This window comes from Oxyura jamaicensis, chromosome 1 (genome assembly GCF_011077185.1).
Source record: "Oxyura jamaicensis isolate SHBP4307 breed ruddy duck chromosome 1, BPBGC_Ojam_1.0, whole genome shotgun sequence".
Classification (NCBI taxonomy): domain Eukaryota; kingdom Metazoa; phylum Chordata; class Aves; order Anseriformes; family Anatidae; genus Oxyura; species Oxyura jamaicensis.
In genome coordinates, this window is record NC_048893.1 from 30,026,266 (window position 1) to 30,040,520 (window position 14,255).

The window sequence follows — 14,255 nt, forward strand, 5'->3', positions numbered from 1 at the left end:
GAGGAAAATGCAGTCTGCTATATAAATATTTCAGGTTTTGAAATTCAAGTATTTACGTTGATCTGCATTTAGAAGTCTGGCTGTACTTTGTATCAGATAATATTATGTCAAAACAGCGTTTAGTTCCAGTCAGCAGCTGTTGCATTCATACTGAATTATGTCAGATGTAATCAGGAATACGTTCAACAAGAGCGTGCAGTTGTGCTGACGAACCTAAAATCATTCTCAGTTAAATATGTTCTATCACAAATCATCTGGGCACGTTGACTCTGTGCAGAATGCCAAGGCAGTGTGCGGGCTCAGCTTTGTAATTCCCGCCGCCTGCTGAATCCTGCATCACACCCAGGCATTGCAGCAGTGGACTCAAGAGGTATCTTACTGGAATGTTGCAATAGCAGTGGTGGATGAGGGGGGGCATTTTCTCAAGGGTATTATTTTCACAGTCATTTCAGTTGCATATGCCTGACTCACCATTGCTCACGTATTCATTTGTACTTGTTCAAAGGGGATACAGCTAATTCTAAAATACTCTCAAATTACTGTAGTAGTCAATTCACACAACGAAAGAACGGGACATTAAAGTGAATAATCAAGTTCTCAGAGTTTCTTAAAGAGAAATGACATTTTTCTGGGAGAAGAAACAGTAAAAGTCTTGGTTCGCTTGTCAAACAGTACAAAGAGTGTCCTCTAAATCCTAGGTCAAACACCTTGTACAGAGAGAGCAGCTTGTAAATACAGATGCATAGTTCAGGGGTGAACTTGCAGTGATGTAATGAAGTGGTTACATAAAAATCAGGAGGGCACTTTGTGAAAACCTAGCCAAAGAAAAGCAGACAGCTGTAGTCCGTGGGATGAAGTCAGCTCTTCTGGAGAGCACTTCAGTGCAGGGAACGTCCTGGAGTGCTCTGCATTATTCCAAAGAGAAGCCTTTCTTCAGCTTACTGACTGCAGAGGGAACAGAGGACACCCACCAGATAGCTTATGTGCCAAAAACGGGATGGCAGAAGTGTTTCTCCCCTTTCCCAGTTAAAAGCTCCAGCCTGTTAGGGTGCTCATTTGGAATGTGAGAGGGTTTGGTTTATTTTTGTAGGAGAGTCTGAATCCACTTGTCATGCCTCCTTGTGGTACACTTCAACCACTTACCAGGTAGTTTGGAGTTAGGCTGACCACCTTCTCTGCTCATGCAGTTCCAGTTTGTATAAATAATTATGCAAGGGCTAGAACTTAGGTGTTCTTGCTTCCTATGAGTTTTCTTATCACTCCATCAGCCATGACAAATGCTTAATTGTTTTGTTATGATGTCCTATAGTGTAGATAGCTTTGAATGTGAACAAGTAATTTGCCCTCTCACATGGTGCCCTAGTCAGCAGTTCCCAGGAGCTCGAGGGAGCAATGTGGGTCTAGGAGTTTAACCTGCTGGGATGTTTTGATCTCAAAACAAACACTCGAGTGACAGTAAGAATCAGAGAGTTTGATGTGCTAGGTCAGTAGAGGTTGAGCCCTATACCTCAGTGCCGGTTTCCCAATCCAGTCTCTGATCAGAAGACCATACAATAAGAAAGCCCATTTACGGCAGCAATTCAGACACCATTTTTTTTTTCTGTAAACTGAAGATTAAGCCAAATTCTTTGCATAGACTGGTTTAAGTAACTTCAGGAATCAATAAATCAGCTTCATGAATTACAATAGTATTTGTAAGGCAGCTGTTTCTCTGCAACTTTTGCTTCTTGTGGACTTGATAGCATTGTGGTTTCCATTTATATGCATAGCTTGTGAAATGCTCTCTTAAAGATAAGTTCTTGCTGATCACTGTGAACTTTCTGGTCAGTCTGGCATATGAAAAGCACTTTCTCAGCTGATGTCCAGCTACTGCTGTTGGGTAAGCAACATTTGGATTTCTAAGGCTGTATTCTTACAGTTCTTTGTAGGTCACCGTTGATGATGGGGCTCACCAGTAGCTAGTTTTTAACCTTTCAATGTTCTTCAAAGTTAGAACATGGTCTTGAATGCAGTGAAAATAAGAAGGGAATCAGAATCATTCTTCTGCCTCAGTTTAATATGGTTGCTCATTCTTGGTTGAGGAGGAAGACCTAGTCTATTTCAAAAAAAGATTTCCCTGGATTTTCATTTCTGCCACTTCCTCACATAGGCAAGAAGAGAGTTTCATAGTGTGCTCATAGTTAATTAGATTTTGGCATTCGTGCTAGATATGACAAGTATTTTTATGCCATTTTTTATGGCTGGAATCAGAAATCCAGGAGTAGGAGCCTAGGTTCCTATATAGTATATAAGCCAGCACCTCAGCACGGCAATCCATAAAGTCTTTCGTATTCAGTCTACAGCTGTCTCTTAGAAACAGCTCAAAAAGGGGAGAACTAAGTTGTCTAAGTTAGATCCCATAGTTCACTTAGCAAATCTTTGGCCAGAGATGTTTTCATTAGAGTAGATGCCTAAAATAACTCCTTCAAAGACTTATTCAGGGTATTTGAAAGAGAGATGAGGTGGGCATTCAGAGTTTTTATTACCAAAATCTATTTCAGGTGACTATTATCTCTAATATATGCTGTTTTTTAACTAGAGCTGAAGATTTATCCTTCTTAGAAAAACCATTTGTATTTCCACTCAACAAAGTTATCAGCATTCACTATCTTCCTTAGGAATTCCTGCAAGTATTCTGATCTAGGTATCCTAGGAACTTCTGGATGTCTGCTTGGATTTCAGTAGAGCACATGGTGTAGAAAGGATCCATGGATATAATAAGTAGACTGATATGTTAACTAACATAAGATCACTCAACTCTCCATAGTATTTACATGTTGTTGTTCTTTTATTTTATCTGCCAGGTTTCTTGTCTGTATTTACATAACTGTTCCAAGCTACCTAATCTGATGAAGTTGGACCTCATTCTTCAAGTGTGATTTACTCAACACAGCCTAAAATCATGATGAAAAATAGCATATCTGCAAGCAAAGCTTCATTGGTTTTCTTTCTGTACCAAATGATTTCTGCATTGGATGTACCTCTTGACTGTAAGTATTAACTTGCTAAATAACTGCAGAATAATGGAAGATTAGTTAAATAATTTCAGTATAGGAGGATGAAGATAGCTCCAACATGGAACTGAACATGGAGTGTGTTTGCTCACTTCAGTCAGGACATTATGATTATGAATATTTACTGAAGGTTTTCAAAATCTGCATTTAAAATATCTTACATGATTCACTGGAGAAAGGTTAACAGAGGATTCTCAGATATACCACTGTAGTGTGTCTTTATTGAACGCTTTAGTCGATCAAAACAAAGAAGGGCAGAGAAGCCCAGCTAAACGCTAATTATCTGTGAAACTAAGATCAGATTGGCAATTTCAATTGACCTAAAGAGAGGGTGCAAAGAGGATGGAGCCCTACGCTTTTCAGTGGTGCCCAGTACCAGAACAAGAGGCACTGGGCACAAAACTGGAGCACAAGAGGTTTTGTCTGAGCATCAGGAAGCACTTCTTTACTGAACAGGTGACAGAGAGCACTGGAACATGCTGCCCAAAGAAATTATGGATTCTCCCTCCTTGGAAATCTTCAAAAGCCATGCTCCTGGGCAATCTGCTCTGCCCAAACAAACTGCCCAAACAAAACAAACTGCCCAAACAAACAAACAAACAAAAACAAACAAACAAACAAAAAAAACAGGACAGTTCCTATTTGCTGTGAAACAGGCACACTTATCTTCATATAAGAGGTTTCCAGGAGATTATACGAGATCCAGTAAAAGATTCAAATACCCACACTGTGGAAGCATCTTGCTTTTTGATCCAAAAGAGTAAGTTAAGCTCTTAGATTTCCTAAGCAGTGCCTGAAAAGAATTAAGTATCTAACTTTTACATAAGAGCATGTTTGCTGAACAGGGAACTCTAGCTTTAACCAGTCAGGAAACATCTAGAAGGGGTGAAATCCCAGGATATGAAATTTTTGTGTCTTACTCTAGACTGTGATAGTGGGAAAACAGAGCCTTGAAGGTAGATGAAAAGTAAGCAATGGTAACTGCTGTGTTTTATAGCCCTAATAGCTAATTCTATGAATTTATTCATGCTTCAGGTTGTTATTTTCTTCTTAATATAACATGATCACATTTTCAGAATTCAGTGAACCATGTTGCACCTCACATTGACTATTCATTTGTTAGAGTAATTACCAGAGAAAAGTACATCAGGGTTGGCATTAAATTGATGAATTAATACATCAGTAAATTCACCTAGGATTCTGATCCTCATGGCTTTTCTTTACCCTCGTGTTTTTGGTACCTTCCTCCCTTCCATAAATGCATGTTTTTCTTTAATAATCATTGACATGAAGTGCAACTGCTTCAGTGTGTTTCCCCCCCATACATATTTCCAAGCCTCTCAAGCCAATGACCTTTATTTCTGTGACAAGATCAATATATATAAATGACAAGACTTGTAGTGCTGTGAATGCCTTTAGAATGTTAAATTGTGGTTTATAAAGAGCTTTAAAAGTATGATGAACAAAAGTCTTAATTTTCTAAACTTAATTTTTCTCCACAAATGTTTTTTTGCAGGCTAGAAATATTGTTTTAACACCTTGTAGTTTAGAAACTGATGTAAATTGTGCACCATTCTAATATCTCCTGTAAAGAGCACCACCTCAGCTTAAATTAACCAGGAATGCATTAGCAGACAAAAATGAGTAGCCCTTTTAGATGTATCACATTAACTCTCAATTAACATGGTCTGTACTACATAATATTTAATAGCTGTGTTAGATCTGATAAAGTCACATACTTCAATTTTTAGCCAAAGATTATATTAACTGAAATTATGTCTGTAATTATGTTACTGTTTTCATAAATAATGGTTAGAATGGCATCTGGGAGAGCACCACAAAATAAAGACTTATGTTGTATTTTCTGTGAGTCTTCCCCACACACCCACCACAGAAACCTGGTGGTAAGAAAATACTTGATTATTTGGACCTTAGGTTTCATCCGGGTTAGCAGTTTTTATGCTCTTCAGTGTCTCTCTGTAGGTGAGCGACGACTGAGAGTGTAGCTGACCAAAAGCAGTTTACTCGCTCTGAAATTTTAATGATGAAGAGAGATATATGCAAAATATCTGAAGCAAAGAAGATGTAAAAAACGAAATGACTTTTTCCTTTTAGTTATTTTTCAAACTAAAAGGAATTGCGTGCCTGTTGAGTAGAATTAAATGCTTTTGTTTTTGTAAGAGTAATTCTAGCCTGAAGCTTTCTCTTTGTTCTTCCGTTTGGTCATACGGGGAGATTGATTTTGATTGCAGCATGAGGGCAATGCACTCCATTAATTCTAATTTCCTCTCTCCTATGTATCAGTGGTTTGTGTCCTTGGAAGGCCAAAATCACATACCACACTTGCCCTTAAAAAGGCAACACTTTAGAAAAGGTCCTTATGCCACGAACTTTGAGATAATTGTAGTAATTTCTGACACCACAGAAATCATTGCTGGAATTGAAGGCATCATGGCCCAGGTTACAATACTAGCAGTTTTCTTTTTCATGGTGACCAATGCACTTTTCAGACATAATTATCTTCCCTCTCAAAAATGCTAATTTTCTTTTAACTAACAAATGTTTCTCTTTAATCTCCATTTTCCATTCACCTGCTGATTCTGATGGGGGAATAAAAGCAAAACTTCTAGAAGAATGTAAGTTCCTGTCCACAAAAACTAGACTGTGTGCTGCTGAAAATTAATACTGATTGTGTTGCAAATTGAGTATGCAGTCCAACAAAATGTGTGATTCTTTCTTTTTTATTTATTTATTTTTTGCTGTGGCTAGATGCTTTGTGCATGCAATGTTCAGAAAACGCTACTGTACATGAAACTTTCTGGTATTTTGATCCAATGAGTCGTATGATTTTTGATTGTATGCTATCTGAACATTAAAATTCTTAATATCAGCATGAGCAGTGTTTTTTTTTTTTAACTAGTACTTTCAGGAGTAAATATACTTGATAAAAAAATCATTGGAATATATGTAGCACATGTAAAATATATGCTATTTTACATGTTTGAGTTGGACATATTTTATGTCCTTAAAAAGAGTGTATACAGTTATTTAAATATACGTAATCTTTTACGGGATCTTCTAACACAGCTCTAGTATCATGGTTAATTTAATGAGTTTTAAGTTCAGTGCATAGCCTTCAGGTCATTGATGTGCATGCGAGGAATATACTGTATGTGGTACATTGCTCATGTCATGTCCCTTTTCAGAGTATGCTTGCTTTTCCCAAGAAAGCATCTGATTTGTACTGACCCTGTGAACTGCCTCTGAGAGGGAGAAGGACTATAACTGCTTCTCTAAATACACAAAAAGTCCTTATCATGTAGCAACATTGCTTTCATTTTTTAATCACTCTCCTTTCTGCAGTGAGGAAGAAGAGCACAAGCTAGCTCTGCATTGCCTGTTCTTTCCCACTTAGCTGTTATATCTCATTACGATGCCATGATACTATTTTTTTTTGGCCATTTCTTGAGGGGAGTGCTTTATAGACCACTACATCTTCCTTCAGAATCCTTACTTCATGTATAATGGTAGGGAAGACTTAAACTAAAAATCCCAGTTTTACAGTTTTAACTAGCTAGAGTGAGACACGGGAACACAGTTAACTAATGATTGAAATACTTTGGCTAGGAGTGACCCCAAAGTAGTAGCAGAGTGTATTTACAATATCTGCACAGGCATTTTTGCAAGGATGTTATTAAACTGGTTCCTTTAGTTGACACTAAGCTATAAATAGATTGATAATACTGAGGAAGACACATTTCTCATTATCTTATTATCATAAACAGGATTTATCTATGAAAAATGTTCATAGATAATGCAATAGATTATAAATTACTTTAAATAGGTAGGCACCATCCACTTTATCAGGCAAATAAATTCTATTTTATGCTAATAATTCCAGAATGCTTGATAAATCAAATTTAAATGTTTGTTTCTCCTGGGGCAATTCACAAGATTAATTATATTTTTGTTATTTTTCTTTTAGGAGAATCGCTACTGGAATTTTCCAAATACTTACTCTATTTGGAAACTCTTAGTTACTATTTTTGTCATCTTTTACTTCTAACTCTTTTACTCCTGAAAAGTAGCTCCTAAATGCATGCTTTGTAGATTAATTCAGTATGTTGAGCGTGATAAATTTCTGAAAAGTTTACAACCATGGAGAATATGGAAGTATGTCAAATCTGTAGAAATAAAAAGTAATATATATTTTTCATTCCGTGTGTTAAAAATGTTTTGTGTGGGTTTATATCTCACAACTGTTCATCTGAGGTATGTTGGAATTCGAGTGTCCTTTGGCTTCATGAAGGCCTATTGGAATCTGCTGTATAGAAATGATATCCAATAAGCTTCTTGACTAAGATTTTCCTCCACTGTAACCTGACATAGCTCACTTGTAAGTAGTATAGCTACACTGATCTAGAGGAGTAGAGGGTTTCAGCCTCCAAATACAAAGGATACTTTAATCCCAGTCTTTTGTTGATGATTTTGCTGCTTATTGTAGTTCTGCTTTCTCCATTTACATAACTGTCTTGCTGATGCTTTGAAGATATTTTTAAATTCCTTTCTGTTTCTTATATTCCACAATGAAGTGTCCCAGCCTCCAACGATAACTCAGCAATCTCCAAAAGATTATATCGTTGACCCTCGAGAGAATATTGTAATACAGTGTGAAGCAAAAGGAAAGCCACCTCCCAGGTCAGTAGCATCTTATTTTGCTTGTGTAGGCCTAATAAAATAGGAAAACTGGGAGAAAATAATGTAAATTTTGTAAACTAACCTACTTTCTTATGTGTATGCTTGCACACACAGAAACATGCATGCACTCCCACTGTTGAAATTTAAACAGCTGCCAGAAAGTGGCATATATATATATAAATATATATATATATATATATATATATATTTGACTATGCTTATCCTTGAGATTTAAACTTTTCTGTAGTCAGCAAGTAACTGTAGTAGTTTTTTTCTCCTCAAAGCTCTAGCAACAAAATAATACTAGATTGGTAAAGGAGCAGATAGGTAAGTGTCTATGGAAAGCACTAAAAGGTATGCCATACTAAATTGGAGCACATTTCTGATTTAGGCATAGTGTCTAAGAAGAATGCGCATTGAATAAATTCAGAATAACATTAGTAAATTTTTATTCAACGTTTTTTAAAATGCTCCTTTTATGAGGTTCATCTTGAAATACGTAAGTATTTTGTTGGGAGTCCAGTAAAGTGTATCAGTCTATGGCTAAATGATCAGCAGCCTTGATTTATCCAGTGTATTTGCAGGTCTTGAGTTTTGTTTTTAGCAAAAATGGCAATGCTATGTATAGTTTGGAATCCTGATCATCTTCTGTTTTAAAACCCTGCTTCAGGATCTGCAGATGAGGAGCTTCCAAATATTTTTGCTGAATACCTGCACTGGAATCTCAGTAGCAGTGGTGCCTTCTTCCATTGCCAGTAACTGCTTGTGATTTCTGGGACTGTAAACAGAAATGTGCATCACTGTGTTCTCAGTACAGTTACGCTACAATTTATTAGCAACATCAGTCTATAATTGCTCCTCAGACACATACCAAGCTCATTAAATATACTTAATATGAATAACTGATGTTTTCCTACATTATTCTTTCTGGTTGCCTTAGGATCACGGTCATTATCATGCTGAATGGTGAAGCAGAAGCAGAATGATGAAGATGGAGATTTTCTGTGATACTGTCACCCTTTTTAGTGTTTTGTTAATAATAAGAATATCATAATGTTGCACTTTTTATGAGCATTTTAATTTGACAGGCATAATGCCATGGCATTGTAGCACAAAGCTGGCATAAAGATTTATGGATGTTCTTCTACCTGGCGCTTGAGCAGCAAAGGTTCTGACTTCTATGTATCTCAAGTTCAGGGGTTTGTCACCTCTCATGTGAAGCTACATTACAGTTCCACACACTCTTCACAGCATTACTGGTAGCTGAGGACTACAGAAACCCAACATTCTGCAGCTTTACCTGCAAAGCCCTCAGAAAAAGGTTCACTATTCATTCACTGTGCACACAGGTCCTCCCAAAACCAACACCACTGCAGTGCGAGGCAGCTGGTCAGGTCCAGTTCTTCTGTTCTCTCAAACCACAAAGTGCAAATAGCAAGTCCGGTCCTGCTGTCCAGCTGCAGGAGGTCAGGGCATAATCTAAGTGACTTAAAATTGGAGCTTTTCCAGTACCATATATATGGATGCTTCCAGGTAGCATTCTAACCTGTAAGCATATACAGTATTTGTGTGTGTCAAAGTTTATGAAGCAGAAGTGTAACAAGTACAAAACATGCTGTTCACAGCATTCAAAACTGAGTGCTCGAGACTTCACAGGCATTGGTTTAGCTCTGTATAACTGTACATTTGACCATTAACAAATCTTAATCAGAAATTTAAAAAACTAACTAAAAATTAAAGAATTGGTGTTTACGGTAGTATAAGATGGATGCTGCAAATCCTGGCTTTTTACAATTTTTAAATGAGTTCAAATAGTCTTCATTTCTAGCGGCTAGTTTTCAAAATATCCTTTCTTTTAACACCAGTATAAAACTACTAGATTAATTATGGACTATCAGACTGCAACATTTCATTTAATGAATCATAAGTCTTTGTGTTAGAGTAGTGAAAAAAAATCAAACTCACTACAGTCTTTAATTCATGTGCTGAACTTTAAAATGGCCAAGCCAATTATGAGAAATGATTTCCTGCTGGGACCCAAGATGATGCATTTCAGCCCAGAGCAAGTTTTTAAAGGCAGGTTTATAAAACCTTTCAACAATAGGTTTTAAAGTGGAAATGCTAATGTAGCTTTAGGAATATCTGTTCTAGCAGATGTTACTATATTACTTTTAGTAGAAAATAAATCAGTTCTTTTCCATATATGATTAATATCTGCATTTTTTATTGTAATTTTTAAAATAAAAATATTGACTTTGAAAAGGATTCCTTTAACAAGTTCAGCCAAGCCTTTTATCTTAAACTGTTGGCAGATTTCTTATATTAAAAAAGTATTTCTTAATTTGCTATTTACTTTATTGATTAATTTAGTTTGGCAACAATTCTTACTTACCTGCTAAGGAATAAATACTATGTATCATTGAAAATGACTTTTTTTTTCACGGTTTTCTTCATATAGTATACAAAAGGCAACCGAAGAAGCAACTTCTCTTTTCGCTTTTATTATTTAGCTTCTCCTGGACACGCAATGGAACTCATTTTGATATAGATAAAGATGAACAGGTAACAATGAAACCAAATTCAGGAACCCTTGTCATAAACATTATGAATGGTGGGAAGGCAGAAGCATATGAAGGAGTATACCAGTGTACAGCAAGAAATGAACGAGGAGCAGCCATCTCCAACAATATTGTTATAAGGCCTTCTAGTAAGTGGAACTCCAACTAAAATGTGAAAGAGATGTATTTGTTTTCTTATGGATGTTTTGCTTCATTTTCTTCTTTTCCATTTAAAAAAAATACGTCATTAAAGTGATTGAAAGTGTAATTCCTGATATTCAGATTTTATAATATATTGCATATCCCCCAAACTTTCTTAGAATATTTAATAACCAAAATGCTTTCCTAATTTTTGTCAGTACATCTGGATGACCTGAGATGTTTAAAATTTGGTTTGTATTTATGACATTACAATCTGGATAAACTGCTTAAAACTAAGGCACAGAATGGTTGAGGGCAATTCCAACTATCTTTCTGATGGTTGTATTCCATAGTTTTTATAATAGCTTTAATTCAGAACATATTGAGACCAAAAAGATGATAAAGCTCAAAAATTTTAATTAATGATAAACTGCTTCTACAGCTTTTTATGTGATTTTAATCTCAGAACAGTTTTTCAAGCTCCTCATCTTAAAATCTGTCATTCTCATAGGTTTTATTAGAACATATTATTTCAGGAAGGTCTAATTTTTTAAATCACTTTCTATAGGATCCCCTTTGTGGACTAAAGAAAAACTAGAACCAAACCAGGTCCGAGAAGGTGATTCTCTAGTACTACACTGCAGACCTCCGGTTGGCTTACCACCACCTATAATATTTTGGATGGATAATGGTGAGTTTCTTTTGACTTAGTTTACTTTTCACAGTTTTTCTACATAGTTGATCATTACTTACCAAGACTATAAAGAATTTCCAGTTCTGTAGAAATGAATAAACTAGCAGATATGCAGCCCAAAAGCATGAAGTCAAAAGCAGATGAAGAGCTTAATGTAAGTCATAAATTAACACTGAGGAAGAATGGCAGGATAAGGGAGCCCTACAAGGAACTTCTGAAGGTATACATATTTACAAACCTACAAAAGATGTAATGGAATAAATGTGGAGTCTGCAAATCATAACAATGGAATATGTATGATAGTTGAGATAAATGTTTTCTTATTTTTCCTCAGCTTTCCAAAGGCTGCCTCAGAGTGAAAGAGTTTCCCAAGGTCTAAATGGAGACCTTTACTTTTCAAACGTGCAACCAGAAGACACCCGTGAGGACTATATCTGCTATGCAAGATTTAATCATACACAAACTATACAACAGAAACAACCCATTTCTGTAAAAGTCTTTTCAAGTAGGTATTGCATTACCTAATTACATACTTACATACTTGCATAGTATTCATCCAGAAGTCTCAGGTGATTTGCCCAACTTTAGTAGTTGTATGCTAGGGAATTGTATTGTTTTAATTCTGAATAAGAAATTGCATTGCTCTTTAAAACTTAAAACGTAATCTCCAGTTTTCTTTCTATGTAATCTGTTTTAAAAGCTGTCTTCTTTCCCCCTTAGTAGGTTTTGTCTCTTGCAAAAAATGTTTTCTACGATTTGGATTATTGAAAATATAGTGTAAAAAATAACTTTTAAAATGATTTTCATGATCAAGAATATCAAGCTATTGTTGCTGTAAATATTGAAATAAATTAATCAATCATTTGATTAACTCACTATGGCCATATCATCACCTTTTGATTCCCAATACTTTGATTTATCCCTCTTTTATGCATTCTTCATGATATTCTGTTTATTTCAGTGGATTCATTGAATGACACTATAGCTGCTAATTTGAGTGACACTGATATTTATGGTGGTGAGTTACACTGGTCCCCACTGATATTCCCTGTTTCACAGTAGCATTTAGATAACTAACTTTACCTCCATGGCTACTTAACCTTTAGCTCCCTTTTTGATTTCTAATAAAGGTATTTATTAGTACTGGTGATAATACATGCTTTAGAAAGGGACAGCACAGTGTGATTCTTTCAAATAGCTAATGTTTTAATGTTACTGTAACATATGCTTCATAAAAATACCAACTCTTAAAATAAGAGTCCTTTCACACTGATACAGATTTTACCGGTTGTCGATTTGCTCCTATACTGTATAGCTTGTTTATATTTTTCCTCCAATTTTACAAGTAGTGTGATTTGTTCATTATCACTAGGACTATTCAATATCACATGCTGCATAATAAATAACAACAATTAAGCATTTAACAAACACATTTCATATTTAATAATTCCTTGAATGTACCATTCATTTTTAACGTATTTCATGAATGTTGAGTTGAACTGAATTAATTAAAATCTAAACATTTTAATATTATCTGTATAAATAACCTTGTAGGGGAAAGGTGCATTTTGTTTGTTTGGTGTTTGAGACTTTTCATTAATATATGTTGAATGGCCTTTTGTATATTGTGAATGAAATTCTCCTAAGCAGGTGCATGTGTGTTCAGTAAGGCTGACTTTGGGGTAAGATTCATACCATAGCAGCTGAGCATCTAGACTCCCCACCTAATGTTGTGTGAGATAGTTAGAAAATACATATTTGTTCTGATTTCTCTTTTTCCCTGTCAAGCTAGTCTTTGTATATATTAAATCATAACTTACTATAATCTGAAGTATATTGAAGCACAGAGTATTTTAATTCTCTGCATAAAAATATGATCTCATTTAAGAACAAAAAAGAAATATGTACCTGAACATAAAATGATGTATTAACTACTGTTAATAAGGAAAACATTCAGCTGGCTTACAACTCAGAAATACCAGAAATAATTCCCTCAATTTTCATAGTCCTGCAAAATGAGACAGTGCTGAAACTGGGTAGACTAATTGCCTCTAACTGTTGACTGTGTTCTTCACACTAGACCACCCTTCTCTCCCAACTTTAAGTTGTATAGTAAACTTCAGAAGCTGACAGAATATAATGTCAGAAATAGGTCTTATAGCTGTCTGTTGACTGTGGTAAACCTGTGGGTAATCAGTGGTTCATTATTTTCGGACCGGGAAACAGTTTGAAATAAATTTAATTATTTAGTGAGAGGAGAAGACATGGTTAAATTTCCAGAGATGTCTCACATTGTCTGGAAAATATTGAACAAAGCATATTTCAAAGTGGAGCATACCATGTGACACCTTGGATTATATTTTTGAATTTAATAATTTTGCTCTATTTGTGTTTTGATGGAAGCCCAGAAACTTTTTGTAACATTCAGGCTTTCACTTACTCACCTAAGTAACCTTGTACTCAGTATGCATCCATATGTAGTTGTGTATGTAAGAACTGTATATCAAATGCTCCCCTCTTCAATAACAAATGTTTTCAGGTACGTGTTCAAAATTAGCATTAAACGAGTTGAGATATGATTATGTTATATCTGTCAAAAGCCTAATTTGTTGAACTATGTAGGTGTGTAACGTTAATTTTTAATTAAGTGGCCTGTGTGCATCAAAATCTCTGTCCAAAATGTGAGAAGGGATGTATGAATTTGATCAATATTAAAATAAAATATAAAAATTAATTATTTTATTTTTTCTTGTTCCAGCCAAGCCAGTTACAGAGAGGCCACCAATTCTTCTAACACCAACCGGTACCACAAGTAACAAAGTGGAACTCAGAGGAAATGTCCTTTTGTTGGAGTGCATTGCAGCAGGATTGTGAGTTACTTTTTAGACCATGCTTTTCTAAATAAAAACTCAGAATCAGAGGGAAACATTTCACAGATGCCTAAAACGTTACTGCTATGTAAGCTTAAGTATTTTAAAGAAATAGAAATGTAAAATGGAAAGAGGACTTTTAAGGAAGTCCATCGTTTTGGAAATTAGCAAATTTTAAAACTGACTATGAACATATCTATTTTTCTCATGTGTTAAACATATGAGAAGGCCTCTGTTTTCA

General features: G+C 35.4%; 1 protein-coding gene across 41 annotated transcripts in view; it reads left to right on the top strand.

Moving 5' to 3' along the window:
- Positions 1 to 14,255, top strand: part of NRCAM (neuronal cell adhesion molecule) — a 150,464-nt gene that overhangs the window by 80,242 nt on the left and 55,967 nt on the right. For 23 of the 41 annotated variants that reach the window (XM_035325672.1, XM_035325682.1, XM_035325858.1 and 20 more), the window contains 8 exons: positions 2,844 to 3,029; positions 5,672 to 5,689; positions 7,646 to 7,751; positions 10,262 to 10,458; positions 11,019 to 11,141; positions 11,479 to 11,649; positions 12,106 to 12,162; positions 13,903 to 14,014. In XM_035325672.1, coding sequence (XP_035181563.1) covers positions 2,942 to 3,029; positions 5,672 to 5,689; positions 7,646 to 7,751; positions 10,262 to 10,458; positions 11,019 to 11,141; positions 11,479 to 11,649; positions 12,106 to 12,162; positions 13,903 to 14,014 — 872 coding nt within the window. In that variant the 5' untranslated portion in view covers positions 2,844 to 2,941. The remainder of the gene's footprint in view (positions 1 to 2,843; positions 3,030 to 5,671; positions 5,690 to 7,645; positions 7,752 to 10,261; positions 10,459 to 11,018; positions 11,142 to 11,478; positions 11,650 to 12,105; positions 12,163 to 13,902; positions 14,015 to 14,255) is intronic. The other 18 variants (XM_035325913.1, XM_035325735.1, XM_035325789.1 and 15 more) reach the window with 3 other exon arrangements.